The following is a 17,947-nucleotide window of genomic DNA, read 5'->3' on the forward strand; positions in this document are numbered from 1 at the left end:
TTTAAAATGAGTCTAGCAAGAAATACAGTTAATGCATTGTTTCCTAATAATTCAACAATGATTTTCATTATTATTACTGTATGAACAAGAGAGTTTTAAAATAAGACACTGAAATCTGAACTGTTTCATTTGATCTTTTGCTGTAAAAGTCAATGCCTCCATCAAATAAAAACAAATATTCAGTATCAATTAATCAAATAGGGCAATGTACACCAAAGTGCACCCACAATGAGATGGAAAGGCAAAAGCCAAAACCAATGGCAAAAAGAGGGAGAATCCTGTGAATTGTATGAATTCATACAGCTCTCACAAATGTTTATTGCTAGATACAGTATTTTAAACCAGGGGTCTTCAGACTCATATATTAAAACTGCCTTAAATACAAACAGCCCCATCACCTGTAAAATGCTGCAGATTGGTAAATGATGATTAAAAGTACAAAATTATGCAAAAAAAACTCTGCCCTTTGATAAATTGTTTTTTAAAAATTATTAATTGAGGTTCTCTAAAGGGAGACATTAGGTGTGTTGCCCGCTAGGTGTATTGATTGCTAGGGGAAGGAGGGTTAGGCAAATCAATCCGTGCTGTTCCCAGCTCCCTCTTGGGAACACTTGACCACTTCCTGGGATCTCAGAAGGCGGCTGTCAGGAGAGGCGCACCTCTGAGCGCCCAGCCGGGGGCAGCCTCCCCTGCGCCTCTCCACCTTCTCCCGCTGGGGCTCTGCGCCCCCCCCCCCCCCCCCCCCCCCCCCCCCCCGGCAGCGCTGGCCCAACACAGGCCCTGGCCCATTGACCCCTTCACGTCCTTTTCCTCCAGCGCGGCGCCCGCTTTTCCTTCTGCACTTCCTCCTGGCGCTTCCTCTCGGCCTCTTCTGCCTTCTTCTTTTCTTCCTTGGCCTCCTTGTACCGCCACTTGGGGATCTGCAGGTGGGTGCTGTCCTTGGCGCTGCCCTTGCGGCCTATGCGCTCTGGCTGGAAGGTGGGCGCAGGCGCCTTGCTGATGCGGACCCTGGGGACCACCACACCCGGCCGCACACTGCTCCGGCGCAGGAGCTGCAGGGGCAGGAGGCTGGCCTTCCGCCGGGCAGAGGCTGACCCCTGGGCCCCTGGCAGGTAGGGAGACGGGGGACTGAGTCTCGGAGCCTCCTCTCCGGAGCCCACCACCACCTCAGAAGTCCGAAATTGCTGCTCAGCGCCTTCTGCCTCGTCCCTCTCTTGGGCAAGGGTGCCCTGGTCCCCCTTAGCAGCCAGGATTTCCTGCACTGCCAGCCGCCGTTTTCCAACACAGGGAGGGTCCTCAGGGCACACAGTCTGGCAGACGATGGCCACAGCGGGACTATAAAGGCTTGTGGTCATCCTGACCATATGGTCAAGGACGCCCCCATCCTCCAGGCCCCGGACTGAGCGCGGGGTCAGCGCGGACCGCACGAATTCAGCGAGCCTCTGCAAGCAGTTTTTGGAGGCTGCAGGCTTCAGAGCCGCCTCCGGGGACAGCGGCAGCTCTGGCCTGTATTTCTCCCCAAACTGTTCAGGGCAGGGTCGCTCCAGCAGCCTCTGCATGAGTCGGACGGCCTCCACCCTGCCTGTGTAAGCAGCCCACTCCTGGGGTGACATCCCTCGGCGGCTGTCCCGGGCGTGTACATCTGCCCCTAAAAAACAAGAAGCACAAATGGGTGGCTGCAGCAGCAACTCACAGGCAAAGAATGGAACAAAGGTAAACTTTCCAAAACCTAATAACAAGCTCTATCCTGGACCACTGCCACCTGCATGTGACAGTCACCTACTGCATTTACCACTGCAACAGAAAAGGTTTCTCATGCATCATTTGATGTTTTTGTCTTTTCTAAATAAAAATTTGTCTGAATCTAAATCATGATTTTTTTTTTTTTTTTTAAGAAATAAGATTCCAGCCAGGCACAGTGGCTCACTCCTCTAATCTCAGCAGCTCGGGAGGTTGAAGCAGGAGGATTGATTGCAAGTTCAAAGCCAGCCTCAGCAATAGCAAGGCACTAAGCAAGTCAGTGAGCCCCTGTCTCTAAATAAAATACACAATAGGGCTGGGGATGTGGCTCAGTGGTTGAGTGCCTCTGAATTCAATCCCTGGTACCCAAAAGAAAGAAAGAAGATTCCACAGCTCTCTGCCAATGGAGACATGACTAGACAACAAAGATGTCTCAAGATCACTTGATGATGCAGCTGGAGTGCTCTAAATGCTAATGGTAACAGTCACTTGCAAGGCACTTGGTACCATCTCTTCTGTCCTGTCATTTGGAGGGCTGCTGTGGGTCCTGTTTTGTGGGAAATGGTGGTCTTTCACCCCTCCCACTGGGGAGTTAACTGGCTGGGGGACTGCAGCCCATATTCCTATAGACCAGACAGTGGGCTATTCCAAAACAGAGGCCATATCTTATGCATTTTTCTTCTGCAACACATCTAATCCTGGCAGGTGGGAGGCATGCCTGTAACAAAGGTTCATGACAGAATGAATGATGGTCACGGTGTCTGGGGACCTGCCTGGGCTGCAAAGCTGGCAAGCTCCAGGGAGTGGAGAGCTCCAGGGAGCGCCTTGGGTCCCCTGCACTCAGCTCTGTGTGCTAGCAACCACCCAGCAGGGCAGGTGTGATGGTCAGTATTCTGTGTCAGCTTGGCTACACTAGAACATCCAGTGCTTTCATCAAACACTAATCTAGGTGTGGCCTGAAGGGATCTTGTAGCTTTGGCTAACACCTTCTAATCAGTTAACTTTAAGTCCAGGAGATCAACCCCAAAGAAGTGGCTGGGCCTCATCCAATCATTGACTGCCTTAAGAGCAAAGACTCAAATTTCCTAGAGAAGAAAAAGTTCTTGTTGCATTCATATATGAATATGCAACAGCAAATCCCATCGTTATATATAATTATAATACATCATACTACAGTGATGCAGCCACATCAATGTTTACAGCAGCTCAATTCACAATAGCTTATCTGTGGAACCAACCTAGATGCCCATCAGTAGATGGATGGATAAAGAAACTGGTATGTATATACAATGGACTGTTTCTCAGCATTAAAAAAGAATAAAATTATGGCATTTGCACGTAAATGGATAGAGCTGGAGAATATCATGCTACATAAAGTAAGCCAGTCCCATAAAACCAAAGGCAGAATGTTTTCTCGGATTAGTGGGTGCTGATTCATAATGGTGGGGGTGGGGGTGCATGGGAAGAATGGAGGAACTTTGGATTGGGCAAAGAGGAGGGTGGGGGAGGGAAGGGAGTGTGGGGCAGGAAAGATGATGGAATGAGACAGACATCATTACCCTAGATACATGTATAACGGCACGAATGGTACAACTCTACATCGTGTACAACCAGAGAATTGAAAAGTTATGCTCCATTGTGTACAATGAATTGAAATACATTCTGCTGTCATGTATAACTAAGTAGAATAAATAAAACATAGAAAAATTATAATGCACCAACAAAAAAACATGGAATAAAAGAAAAAGTTCTGCCTCTAGACTTCAGTATTAACTCCTACCTGTGGGCCTAGCCTACAAATTTTAGACTTACCAACCCCCACAACTTCATGAGCCAATTCCTTAAAATAAATCTCTTAATTTATGCACCCTATCAGTTCTGATTGTCTAGAGAATCTTTAATGATGTATCCCCAACGTCTTCCTGAATGTCTCTCAATTCTACCCACTACCCCCCCCCACATACAAACATTCCAACATTAAACTCCAAATCATCCTGGTGAAATCTGAATAAATTTCAACTTGGCAATGTAGAAATTATTATAAAGTAGCTGTTAATCTTGGTCCAAACTCAGCCCCACATACAGTTAGAAATCATTCAGGATTTCAAGTCCCATTAGTCATATCTCTACTGGCAAAGCAATGTGAAAAACTAGGGCAATTATCTAGTCTGTGGGCTCCCTGGAGACAGGCCTGGCAGAGGCAGCTTCATTTATATCCCACACAGACCCAGGTGTTGACATGCGGTGGCTGATCAATACGTGCTGAGCTGAGAGAGGCGGGGGGCACTGCCACTTCCCTGCCCTGCCAGCCCACAGTGGCCTCACAGCCAGGCAGACCTGGCTCACCTGAGCTCACCTGCTAATGGTCTTAATCCTGTGACACATTAAAGAATAGCCATCTTACAAGAGTGGTAATTATTTGGAACCAGAAATCAGGAGAACTCATTAGTTAGAGTACAATTTATAAACTGACTAAAATGAAAAGGGGACAGTAAAAATGTCATTGCAGAAAATAGATGACACATTAAACCTTAATTAATTGCATGTCACTTAAAAAAGGAACAAACTGCAAAATTAAAATCTTAATGAACACTGCGTGAAAGAGACATTTTTCAAATGCTAATGGAAAACGAAAGGAACAGCTGTCCAGAGCGCAGCGTCCTTCTTCCTGTTGTCCCCCACCTTTTCAAAATGCTCAGAAAATACAAACACCCCAAAGAACAAGAGCCATTGTGACTGCCATGCAGTTTTAGGATCTGAGTGGTGCTTAATTAGGGATTCACTTCCTCAGAAACCACTGCTAAGGGTGACATTGATGGCCAGGACATAGCAAGTAGATTATGAATGACAAGCACAGTTACCCTTCAGTGTCCACAGGGGATTGCTTCCAAGAACCCCATGGACACCAAATTCCAAGGATGCTCAAGTCCCTTGTAGAAAATGGCATGATCTTTGCATATAACCCATGCACTTCCATAGACACCAAACCATTTCTAGATTACTTATAAAACCTAAGGCAAGGTAAATGCCATGTAAACAGTTGCTAGGCTATATTGTCTAGTGACCAGTGACAAGATAACAGGTCTGTACCAGTTCCATACAAATGCATTTTTTAGAAATATTTTATATCTGTAGTTGCCTGGAACAGAACCCAGGACATGGGAGGATCAACTGTACTGATGATTAACATTTTACTTGAATACCTTTAAACGGATATAGAGAACTTCCAAAATGCCACTGTGTCCATCTTTTCCCCTGACACCACCAGCATCCTTGCCTCCTACCCCACAGTGCTCAAACCTGTGGACCAAGGATAGGCTCTTGCCAATGGGTCCACTTGCCACCTTGCTGACAGCTAGGAGTTGTCTGCACAAAATCATCTTCTATTTTTTTTTTCATCTTCTATTTTATTCAAAGCAACATGCTCAGTTCTAGGCAATGGATCATAATGGTCCAGCTTAAGACTGCCCAACCTCAGCATTATTGGCATTTTTGGCCATGCTTGTGGTGAGAGCTGTCCTGTGCAGTGAAGGACTTTTAACAGCATCTCTGGTGACTACTCAAGAGATATCAGTAGCACCCCACCAGCTGTGACAACCAGAAATGTATCCAGCTGTTGCTAAATGTCACCTGGGGGGCAATATCGTCCCTGACTCTGAACCGTTGGTCTAACCTAATGACTGAAGTCTGTTTCCCATTTGTCCGGCTGCCTGTGTCCAAGCAACCTTGTGCTGGCCAGAGCCCCATGGGGTATTCACCTCCTGAGAACAGGGACAAGTGTACTTGCTGCTGTTGCCACTGCCTCCTACCAGAGGTCTGGTGACTGTCTTGGAATCAAGAGGTGACAAAGCAGGAAGCTAAGGGAATTGATGAACAGGAGAAGAAAATCAGGTCCATGTTGTCTTCCCTGAACCAAGGCCAGCTTTGGACAGTGACCACCAACCTTAAGACTCCTAGTGAGATGTGAGGAAAAGACACCTCAAATCCACTCTCAAGCCAGGACTTCTGCTACTGCAGTGGAAAACATCCCAAACTAGTGCCAAAGGGGAAAAAATGATGTTCCCACCCTCTCAGTTCACTTTCCCCTGGGAGTCAGCCAGGCCCCCAGGACAGGGGAGGTGGGCGCAGTAGTCACTTTCTTTCTTCTCCACCATCCCCCACCCTGACGGCATCCATCCTAGGCAGCCCAGCCCAGGCCGCCCTCCTGCCACAGGAGGTGACACACCACAAGGGTGGGCCAGCCAGCCCCTGCCAGCTTCCTGCTGGGCCACCTCTAGCCTGTGTCTGGGGCACTGGGTGTGTAATCAGCGCAGCAAGTCAGGATTGCAGGGTCACGGGGGGGGGGGGGGGGGGGGGGGGGGGGGCTGCCGTCCAGCCCAGTGGGACTGAGGAGCTACCTCCATGGCACGGCAGGTGGGAAAGGTGTACCCTGCCTGCCCCCGTGAGGGGCCAGAATTGGAAGACAAATCCCCCAGTATCCTTGTCCCTTGGGGTATCTCTCAGAAGGCCCAGCAGGGCTGAGTCCCAGTCAACCACCAGCAACCTTCTCAGGAGCCCAAGGTCACCCTATTAGCATTGTCTCTTCCTAACTCACTCCCTCACTGGCACCCTGCCAGGCTGCTTCCCCAAAGCAACCTTTGAAAAAAATCTACTTGCCCTCAAGTCTTTGTCTCAGGGTTTGATTTGGGGGTGGAGGGGTGTGGTATGAATTTCCTGACCTAATTTTTCTCTAATAACGTGAAACAACTCCAGTGTGGCAAATTCTCAGTTCACAAAAAATTCCCGTTTTCCTCATAAACAGAAAGCAACGTCTTAGTATAAGTCCCTGGTTTACCAGAAGTCTAGTCAGGGCTTGCCAGAGATGAGCGGGACCGTGGAGCAAGAACACAGTGTCTTTTCTGGCTCTTCATCTTCCTCTTAATCTATGTGCTCCCTGGAATCATGCAAGATGCAGGCCTTTGATTGTTTCTTCTCCCGCGGCAGCAGCCTTACTTTACTCGGCACTTCAGTACAAACAGGAGCTCTCGAAAGCAACCTGGAACCTGGCAATCTCCATAAAAAAAATCCTGTCCTCCATGCGGCTTCTCAGAGCCAACTGATTTAAATAGACTTGTCACTCTGGGACATTAATATTCCACTGAATCAACAAGATTCTGCTGCCTCCTTGGGATTGTCATCAGCACAGACGACAATATTAGGAAGCCAAATCCAAAGACCCACTGAATCAGGTTTCCAGAATCCGGTTATATTTTCTATTTAAATTAAAATTTTTGATACTTCTAACATTCTTTTGTTCTACTGCACATGCAGACCCAAGCTGATCTGTACCTGTACGTTACAGATGGTGAGAAAATCTAAACAGTTGAGGGTTTCATCCAATTTGATCATTTATCACGTATAAGCTGAAATGTTTGCTATTGAAAATAAACTGCAACTCAGAAACTCAGGTGCAGAAAAACATTCAGGAAACGAAGATCACCTCATCTAAAGAACTTAGAAAGGCATGTTTTTATATGTAGTAATGGTTGCGCACTTTACTTTTCAAATTATCACAGGATGACCGTTTTGCAGTTAACTCCTGGGTAGCCTTCCTAAGCTATACATAGACTCACTCCATGTTGAAGGGTCTGTCAATCTACAAGAAATGCTCAGGCTGTTGGGAACTTTCAATGCTTTAAGTTCTCCTGATATGGATATGTTTAAATGGAAATAAGAGACATAAAAATAGTTGAGAATTGTAATCTAACTTAGTAGTGACAATAGCAAATGACCACTCCCAACTAAAGCCTAAAGGGGCAGCTTGAATGCTCCCTGGAAAAGGTCTCATCTTTATTTTAGACAACATAGAACCAGCTGGGAGGGAGAAACATATCTAAGAACAAAAAGATCTTCTCTTTTTTCATCCTTTCTCACTTATTAGTTATAACAATAATCGCAGAGGATGTTTGGCAGTGCCTGGGACATTTCTGGCTGTCATGACTGGGGATAATTCAGCCATCTAGAGGGTAGAGGCCAGGGACCTCACTGAACAACCTACAGTTGTCGGAACCTCCCCCCCCCAACATGAACTTATCTGGCCCCAAATCTCAAAATCATGCCAAAGTTAAGAAACCCCTGAGTTACATGCTTACTGCCCTAGTAAGTTAAAGGTCTCATCACAGGATATTTTTCAAAGAGAAAAATATGCCTTGTTCTTTTATTCACTTAATGAATAACTACAGAATACATAGACTCCCTAATAATGGTAACAACACAATCCTAAGTGGCATGCCCTGATGGCAGGCATCTAGGGTGGCCCTGGCAAGAGAGAGCTCCCTCTCTCAGAGCCATCACAGCTTCCATCCCAGAAAAGAGGAAACCGCGGTCCAGAAAGGCAAGTGACTGCCACAGGTATGGAGCTGGGTCGAAGCCTGCGCCCTGGTTTTCTGGGTCACTTACCCCCCCCCCACCCCCCCCCACCCCCGCTCTGTAGCAGCACAGTACAGAGGGAAGCCCAAGGCATGGACAGGCAGGGCCTGTGCCTACAAGGGCTCCAGACTTCACTGGGGGAGAACTCCCAGGGGGGACAGGGAAGAGCGTCTACAGACCCAATGTCTAATCTGTAACCACAGCTGGTGGGATGCAGGTGACCTTAACACCCAGCCCATCGCCCCCAGCACCATCTCCCCAAGAGATGTGGAGGGCATTTCTGAGATCCTATAAATACTGCAGCAAATGCCGGAAACTTCTAAGAGACCCAAAGAAGACGAAATGACAATGATAGTGAGACTGAGCCCCTCATGTTTTCCAGGGCGATTAGAAGGCAATTGACCTCCCACCAAAAGGAAAAAAAAGTTGGTAATTCACATTAACTTGTTGGGAAAAATGCATTTGATATGACTGACACCATACACTGTCAGTTGAAAAAGTAAATTACTAAAAATCTGCATTCAATTAAAACTCAATCCAAAAGTAATGAAAGCAGATGAAGCTTCTGCCACTCACAAGAGCATCCTACAATCACCATTTAACTAGGAGGGACCACTTCTCACTGACACAGGACAGGCAGGGCCTAACCTCTGCTGAAACTGAGCTTTCAAAACTAAAACTGCCACTGAATCAAAAGCACAACCAATGGGATTAATTTTAATTATGATCCTTTTATATTTCTAAGTAGATTTGCAATCTTCAAAACCTCCATCCTTGTTCTTTTGAGTTTATTTGTCCTATAGCATCCTGTAAGACTCGGAGTTTAAAGCAGGAGGAAAAAAATTAAAAGTTGTAAATCCCCAAATCCCAGATGGATGAAAGAAAAACAAGCTCAGGTCGGGGTGCACCACACAATGCAGAGTCATAAACAATACATGAAGACAAACTGTCACAGGTCAGAGGCAACCGGGAACACATGACAACTAGACAGGGAGCCAGCTCGGGTCCTGGGACTGAGAAGGAGCATTAACGGAGGAGACGGGATCTGGAAGAGCTCTGATGGCATTCCCAGGAGAACCACCAGCTGAATGTTGGCCCCCCCAGACTTCATAGTGTGGCACTCCATACCCAAAGGGATGGTATAAAGAGGTGGGAGCTTTAGGAGGTGCTTGGTCACAGGGTGGGCCTCAGGAATGGGATTGGTACCCTCATGCAAGAGGCCAGAGGGTGCCCCCAGCCCTTCCAATAGGGGAGGACATGACAAGAGGGAACAGGCCCCCACCGGACATCAGTCTGCTGGTACCTGGATCTTGGCTTCCCTGCCTCTGAACTGTGAGCAATAAACATATTGTTTATAAATCATCCCATCTGGTATTTTGCTATTGCAGCAAGAATGGACTAAGAGAGGGAAAATGTCAGCTCTTCAGGAACTCGTAGCACTAAGCAGAATTGGCTGACCCCTGTGCCACAGCCAAAAATAAAGATAAATTAAGGCAGCAAATGAATACGAGCAACAGCTATTGGATATTGAGTGCATTACATGTGCTTAGACACATCTTCTCCCTTAATTCTCCAAATAACCTGGTGAGGTGGCACTAAAGACTATCCTGGACCCCAGTTTCAAGTCAGGAAAAGAATTAGAGGTTCATCAGAAAGAATTTGGTTTAGTAGCTCATTAAAACTGCATAGCCCTTGAGAGTTTATAAAGTAAACTATTTCGTCCTCAGGGAGGAGGGACAGAAAGAGGTCATTACCCCCATTTTGCAGATGGGGACCGGTGAGTGTCTTCTCCAGGCTGACAAGGACCTAAGGGACAAAGGGGGCTGCCCTGTTGATCCCAAGCTGAAGCCTGGAACTTTCCACTGACTCTGGAAACTGCCACACAACACTTCATCCTGCAGCTCCAACTGCCAGCAAGCAGGAGGCAGCCTGGTCTGGACCACCCCCTCCTGTGCCCACTCCAATAGCCGTGGGCCCACCCAGGACCAAGAGCAGAATGCACATTTCTGAAGAGCAGATGTGCACAGGTTGGGAGCAGATGTGTGGGTGGGAGGAGTCCAAGGGCAATGGAAGGCGCCACTCCTCCCAGTGGCTGCCTGTGACCCCCTCCGCAACCCTGAAGGCAACTGTCACCACCTCAACAAAGAACCCATTCTTCGTGGCATCTGCCAGGCTGTTTCCATGGGGATGATTCTTTAAAGGAGTCAGTTATTTCCAGGGCCCACAGGTGCGAGGGACAAGAGGCACGTACCTGCGAGCATCAGGGCTCTGATGCACTCCGTCCGGCCCTGCATAGCTGCTTTCATCAGGGCGGTGAAGCCAAACACGTTCCTCCTTTCAAGGTCAAGACCAGGGAAATAGTTCAACAGGTAGTTGGTGATGGTGGCGTGCCCTGAAAGAGAACGGTACACGTGTGGGTCTCACAGGAGGCCTCCAGAGGGACCGGGGTGTGTCGGGGGGTGGCGCAGGAGGAAGCCAGGCTCCGGGCAGCTTCCTGCTCTGCACATTTTCCTCTCTGATCCCCAGACAATCCTTCCAGAGCCCAGGAAGCAGGAGGAGGCAGAGGCCCCTGTCCTGGCCACAGGGATGTCTCAGGTTCACTCAGGGCCCTTCAGCCACCCACCTGAGTGGTGCAGGGTCCCACCGTGCGGCAGAGGAGGCTGGGCAGGGACAGCAGTGTCATCACAGGCGGGCGCTGGCAGCTCCCAGCTGGAGCCGCTGGGGCAGACAGAAGCTAAGCCAGGATTGAGCCTCCGAAGCATTTCCAAGTGCTCCAGTGCTTCAGGGAGGAAAAGCTCATCTTCATAGCAAAGAGATAACACCAGCTCACGCTCACACCTCTGCTGCCACTCAGAAGAGAGTGTCTGTCCCTCCTTCCCTCCCTCCCCACCCCCCACTCACACATGATCACAAGGAGGCTGCCTCAGCCACAACCCTGAGCAGCTGAGAAGCTTCAGGAAACTCATTAGGGAGTATAGATTTCTCCCCTTTCTCATCTTGCTCCTCCAAAAACGGATCCAATTTTCTGCTTATTGCCAGAGATATTCTCAAAAAGCCCAAGGTGCTCTCAGTCGGGGTGAATAAGGAGACAATTGTGCAAAAGGCAATAGTTCAAGCATTCATCCCTGGAAAACCCTGTCTCCAGTAGAGCTTCCTGAGCCACAAGGTGGCTCCGGGGTCTTCCACCCAAGCCCAAGGCTAGCCCACCCCCTTAGTCTTTCTGTGCTGGACTCCCCCAACCACACACACACCGGACCACATACACACCTTGATTCCCTACAGCATCCTGGCACTGGGTTGGATCACTCTGGGGTGCAGCTGTCCTGGGCACTGAAGGATGGCTAGCAGCACCTGGTCTTGACCCACGAAGTGCCAGCAGCCACGAAACCCCAACTCCTGCCCCAACTGTGGCAACAAAATATGGGCCCAGACACTGCCACCTGTCCCCTGGTAGGGTGGGAAAGGGAGGGGGTAAAATCACCTGGGTTGAGAACTACTGACCTAGAGGACCCTTCCTCACTGTCCCAGGACCAACCACACCAAGTGGGAAACAGGTCCTCTCCCAGTGCCTTTGTCCCTGGCCCTGGCTAGCCACCCCCTCAGCTGCCTGCCCCATCCTGGCCCCTGCAGGTGATGGTGAGCATTCCCTTGGGGATGTGAGCAGTCTGCACAAGTCCCTCTTGCAGAGCCCCGGGGCGGTGCTGGGTGTGCAGCCACATCCGTCCTTACATACCAACAGTCGGCCATCTGCAGCCTCCCAGGTCACTCCAACGCTGTTACGCCCAGCTCCACGTCAGGGCCACAAGCTTGGGCCTCATGGACATTTCCCTGCACTCCTCTGGTTAACTCAGCATCTCCCCCACCCCAAGGAAGCCCCCAGCCTTGGAGGAGCCAGGACCCCCAGGGTTAGACTCTCCAATTTCAGGACAGAGGCCTCCAATGGATGGCACCTTGTGGGGGGGAGAGGAGATGAGGCCATCATTCTCCTGAGGTGGGACAGAAATGAGACTCTGCCTGCAGACTGAGAGGGCTGAGTGAGCTGGAGGCTGCCAGCTGCCCCGAGAACCCGGCCTCCCTGCCGTGGCCCAGGCCTCCCCCAGGGCCCGGCGCCAGCTTCAGCATCAGGAGAACGGAATACCAGACCCTGTGGATGCACTCAGTGGCTCCTGTCTTCCCCACGACAGCCACCCTGTCAACCACGGCACCCGGGCTGCAGCCCAGAGCCTCCCTCTGTGGACACAGACACACATCACAAATGGAACATCAGAGGCTCCTGGACATGATGACCACATTCGCTGTGGGATGTCAGATGGGAAGCAGGGACAGGAAAATCTGGGGAAATCCCAATAAAGAGGGGACTTTCGTTAATAACTACACATGGCCACAGGCTCAGTCCTTGGTCAACAGCGTTACACTAACGCAGATCTGAGCAACAGACAAAACTGGGTGCGAGATGCACGGGAATTCTTTGTACAATTTGCAGTTTTTCTCTAAATCTAAAGTGTTCTAAAATCTAAAATCTGTTTTTAAAAAAAAGAGAATGAGCTCAGGGCCACTCCAAAAGAGTGCAAGGCAGGGACAAGGATTCCCAGCCACTGCCTGGTGAGGATCCTATCCATCCTGTTCGCCAGTGCTACCCTGTGGCAGGAGGTCACCAGGATGCTGGCGTAGGTGCACACAGGAGGCAGAGGATGGTGGCCAGATGGGGAGGGCAGGAGGAGGGAGACAAGTGGTTGATTCAGCGTGCTTCTAACCAAGTGAATGGACAGGCCACAGCGCAAGAGCAGGAGGAAAGCCACAGCCAACTCCGGCTCCACCCCGGCCCCAGGCTCTGGGTCCACGTAGCAATGGCGTCTCCACCCAGAGCACATGAGGTGGCAGAAGTCCCTGGTACCCGAGCCTGAGGGGCCACTTGGCCTGGCCCACTCCTGTGCTTCCTGGTTGACTACCCACCAAGCATGTGGGAAATTTTGAACTTTTTATAGTCTGAAGCCACCTGCCTCATGGCAAGCTCCTCTCCTAGGAGATGACTCACCTCCTACTTCAGAGGGAACAGAAACCACAGAAGGGAACCCCTCAGCTTTCCCCCATCATCCCACAAACTGCCCCACGTCACCAGCAGTCTCCTAGTGAACATCCAGGGGAGTGCGACAAATATTCATCAAGTGAAAAAGACGGTCCCCGCGACGCAAAAGCTCATTTATTAAAAGGTTTCTGATTATCAAGACAACACAACTAATCACTGATTCATTCAACCTTTTCTGAGGCCGGTTAGGGGGTAAGGATCGTGCAGTCACTAAGAACATAGTAACAAATGAAATGGGACTTCTTGATTCCAGGAAAGGAAACAGAAAATAAAAAGACTACAGAATTCAGGTTGCCTAAAAACCTGACTGCTGTCACTCCAGGTGCTCAAAATGTAGTTCCCCAAACCAGGCCAGTAGAGGGAACTGTCGGCTTTGGAAATACAGCATCCCACCTGCCAGAAGGAGAGCAGGACTCTCCCAGGAATTCTTCCGTGGAGCACGGGGGGGGGGGGGGGGGGGGGGGGGGGGGACACAGATGGGGCAGCAGAGCTGGCTGCCTGCAGGACAGGCCGGAGACTGATGGAGGGTGGGGCTGGGCTGCCAGGCTCCCTCCTGCCTGCCCAGCTCAGAGAGGGGCGGTACCCTGCTCCCAAGGAAGGACCTCACAGGAATACAGAGGCCCACAGGAAAATGCTGGGCAGGGGCAGGAAACCCGGGATTTGCCAGGCCCTTTAGGAAGCAATTCAGAACAATCTCTGTGCATTTCTTCTCTCCCTCTGTGCCTACTTCTGGCCTGGGAGGCTGGCCTCCTCCTGCACCTGCTGGGGTTGCTACCCCTGAAGTTTCAGACGGGCTCATCAGGAGACTGGCCTGGCCTCCCAGCTCAGCCCCAGGTTGGAGTGGCAGCCTTCTGGGCCTGGGCCACCCTCACAGGGTCTGTCTCAACCCTCCAAGCAATGGTTCCCCTAACCCTGCCCTGCCACCTGGAGTGAGTTCCTTCATCAGTGCCTCCAGTCCGCTTGCCACTCACTCCGCTTCCTGCCACCTGGGCTGACACCGCAGACAGTCATGCCTGCTCACAGGACCCCAGTGCAGCCTTGATCACATGGTTCATTCAAGACCTGCCCACTCAGTAGCTGTGGGGCACATAAGTGGGCCACGGTTCCTCCATTCCACACAGTATCTTCTTTTAAAACAAACACTTATTCAGCAAGTCCTTCAAGAAGAAGGGCTGTGAGGAGAGCCAGGTCCACTGCAGTAAGCAAAAGCAACATGCTCCCTCCTCCTTGCCACATGTGGGTCTCAGTGGAAAGTACAGGGAGCACAGGTCACCCTCAAGAGGGTGGCTGTGAGGACCAGGAGGACACAGAAGGAGCTCCTAGCCAGACCAAGGGCAGAGGATTACAATCACAAGCTTATCCTGGTTGTGCAAGTTACAAGTGTGTGTACACGTGTGTGAGTTCTGACTGCAGCTGGCTGCACCGTGGCTCCTGGGGACCCAAGTGCTGACTTGGAACAGAGAGTCAGGAGGGGGACAGGGGCTCTCTCTTCCACTCCCTCCTTCTCTCATATTAATTCTGCTGTGATTTTCCTTTAGTTGTCAGCACCTATTGTACAACTTTTGGAATCATCAAGAGGATGATTATAGAATGGTGTTGGAGTAGACCACCTCCTGGTTGGAGCAGAAGAGCCCCCCTTGGTAAAATGGGAAGCCGTGAGCGGCTCCTCCTCGTTCCCTTCCTGGCTTTCACATTAACATCATAGTCTCTGTGTTCCTCTACGGACACCTCACTTGGGGTAGTGGAGACAGGCCATCTTGGGGAAGCGGAAGGGATTATTACACGGATCTAAGTACATCAGGGCAAAAGTCTGGCAGAGCCCTGCAGATGAGAAGCAGGGGTGGGGAAGAGGTGGTCCTCATGGATGCCCTGAGACCCACCCTCACACTCTTCAACATCCCGGACACGTGAGGCCAAGATAGGCCCTGAGCCTGGGGTGTCAGCCTTCTCCAGAGGTAACCCCAGGAAGAGGGTGGGCTGCCCCCTGCTCCCGTGGCAGCCCCACCACACTTGGCTGAGAAGAAATCTGTAGTGCAGGTGTTAGGTAAGTAGCGAGGAATGAGCAGGAATGCATGGCTAGGTCACAGGTGTTCTTCAGATTAGTTTAGTGTCTTCTTTAAACCACTTGCAAAGTGGAAAAAAAAGCAAAGGGCGGCAGTTAATTTGTAGAAGATAAACAGAAGCAAAGGAACAAATGGGAAAACATGTTAAGAGGAAAGGATTGATGGGTCTATCTCTTGACAGGGTCCACTGAGGTTGATGTGAAGCTAGGAATTACGGCTGTAAGTGTCTCCAGCTGTCGGGGAAGGAAGATTCCTTTAGTAGCGCAGGCTCACTAAGGTAACTCCTGACCAGCTGCTGACCCCAGTGCCCACATAACATGGGGTTGACTTGTAGATGAAGTCCTGCTAAATAGGACGTCCACCATGACGGTTCTGAAGAGAACCAACTAAGGTCAAAACTCCACCACCCGACGTGAAGGAGCTGAGCACCTGATTGTCAAAGAGTGCAGAGGTGGTCCCCAGCTCTCCTGGTCAACATCAAACAGTAATAAATTGAGGACGGCATCGTCTCCTTTGTTGTTCTCTGCTCAGAGACGAGCCTCGCTTTGCTTTTACGTTGCTTTCATCTCACTTTCTCTTTACTATCATTTATAATAATAAAGTTCTCTTGTTTGGCTTTTGGTGTCTGGCTTTAAATTTCCTTTCATCGGAACACAGGAACAAAGGTTTGGAGTTTCACCTCCCTCCCTGACACAGGGATGTCTGCAGGGTGGGAGCAGGACCCACCCTGTTGAGTGCTTCCTGCCACACCCCAGGTCCTGGTCCTGGGCTGAGCCATTGCAGCCCTTCCTTCCCTAGGACACAGGCCTCCTGGGACTCAAGTCAGGGCTGGGCAAGGGCAGCCCAATGCAAGAGAAAGAAAATCTCCTGGTCAGTGTGAGGACAGTGATGTTCAGAACCAAGTGGGGCAGCCACAGGATCGGGGCAAGGTGCAAGGCAGATTCAGGGCAGGAGGGAAGAGGAGCAGGGGCCCTGTGAGCCAGGGCCTGTCCAGCACAGAGCTCACAGCCCGTGAAGCTGGCCCTGTTCCTGGAACCAAAAAGGGCAGATCCCCTTCAGGGTGGCGAGTTGAAGGGGCTCAACACTGAAGTAATCTCACCTCCCATCAGAGTTCATCAACAAAGGGGCATGAAGGGAAGGAAGTGGGGATGAGAATAGGAAAGATGGTGGAATAAATCAGACATAACTCTCCTACGTTCATGTATGAATATATGATCGGTGTAACTCCACGTCGTGTACAACCACAGGACAGGATCTAGAACAAGTTCTAGTAGAACAAGTTCTACTCCTCGTATTACAATACGTCAAAATACACCCTACTGTCATGTCTACTTAAAAATAACAACAAAAAAATTCAGCAGCAAAACTATAAAGGTGTTTTCAGGGCAATGGGGGGAGTTTGACTATCAGTCTGAGATATAATAAATAATTTCATTGAATCAATGTGGAATTTGTTGGATGTGGCAGGGATGCGTTTTGCCTGCTGTTGAGGAGATCCTGCTGGCGTAGGTCAGGGTGGTGTCTGCCACTAACTCTAATGGGTCAGCAGAGAAAGCAGCAAATTGGCACAGTGGCTGACCACTGTGGAATCTTCTGAGCAGATTCTCTTACTTTTCATTCAACTGTTCTCAATTTCTCAGACCAAAGTTTTGGGCCACACATGGTGGCACACACCTATAATCCTAGCAGCTCAGGAGAGGCTGAGGCAGGAGGATCTCAAGTTCAAAGCCAGCCTCAGCAATTTAGCAAGGCCCTAAGCAATTTAGTGAGACCTTGTCTCAAAGGAAGAAGAACAGAAAGGGCTGGGATGTGGCTCAGTGGCTCAGCACCCTGGTTCACTCCCCGGTACCAACAGGCAAACAACTGGGGGAACTACTTGACAACTTGAGCTTTCTAAAGAAAGCACTGGGAAATGGCCGCCAAACCAGGGAGTGGGGGATCTGAGGGGTTTCCCTGGACCCTGAGAGAAAGGATGCAGACTGAATGGTGAGACAAAACTGGAGCTGGACAGGTGACCTCACCTCCAGGTCCAGGGACACCCAAGGGGGGCACAAACAAAACAAGGCAGACCCGGAGCCAGAGATGGGGGCAGGGGAGTTTCCTAAAGGAAAAACACTGAGTTTAAGTCAAACAAACACAAAAAGGGCTGAGGCGCACACAGTGGGGGTTTGGATTCCCCTCCCAGTGTCAAGGGTGGGTGGGAGCTCCTCCAGGCACGGCACTGTTTTAGCTTTTCACTGCTGGGACTGAAAGATCTGACCAGAACAATGTAGAGAAGGAAAGTTTAACTGAAGGCTCAGTTTCAGAGGTGTTAGTCCATACAAGGCCAGCTCCATGGCTCAGGCTCAGGGCGCAGCAGGGCATCATGGTGGGAGAGGATGGCAGAGGGAAGTGGCTCACAGGGTGATCAGGAGGCAGAGAGACCACTGGCCAGATACCCCCAAGCCACGCCTTCAGACCCCTCCGGCCACGCCCACCTCCTCCGGCCACGCCCACCACTTCAGCTGCCACTCGGCTAATTCCATCAGGGGATTCATCACTGGCTGGTTAAGGTTCTCACCACCCAGTCATTTCTCCTCTGCACCTTCTTGCGCTGTCTCACACGTGAGCTTTGGGGGGACCCCCCACCCAAACCATAACAGAGATGCAG

General features: G+C 50.2%; 1 protein-coding gene across 8 annotated transcripts in view; it reads right to left on the reverse strand.

Moving 5' to 3' along the window:
* Positions 1–756: 756 nt before the first annotated feature.
* Positions 757–17,947, reverse strand: part of ANKRD33B (ankyrin repeat domain 33B) — a 70,901-nt gene continuing 53,710 nt past the window's right edge. For 7 of the 8 annotated variants that reach the window (XM_081294686.1, XM_081294684.1, XM_081294685.1 and 4 more), the window contains 2 exons: positions 10,400–10,540; positions 757–1,648 (listed from right to left, as the gene is read on the reverse strand). In XM_081294686.1, the coding sequence (XP_081150812.1) occupies positions 798–1,648; positions 10,400–10,540 (992 nt within the window). In that variant the 3' untranslated portion in view covers positions 757–797. The remainder of the gene's footprint in view (positions 1,649–10,399; positions 10,541–17,947) is intronic. The other variant, XR_014022024.1, reaches the window with a different exon arrangement.

The sequence above is a fragment of the Spermophilus citellus genome, assembly GCF_964194105.1.
Source record: "Spermophilus citellus genome assembly, chromosome: 1".
In the NCBI taxonomy this organism is placed as follows: Eukaryota; Metazoa; Chordata; class Mammalia; order Rodentia; family Sciuridae; genus Spermophilus; species Spermophilus citellus.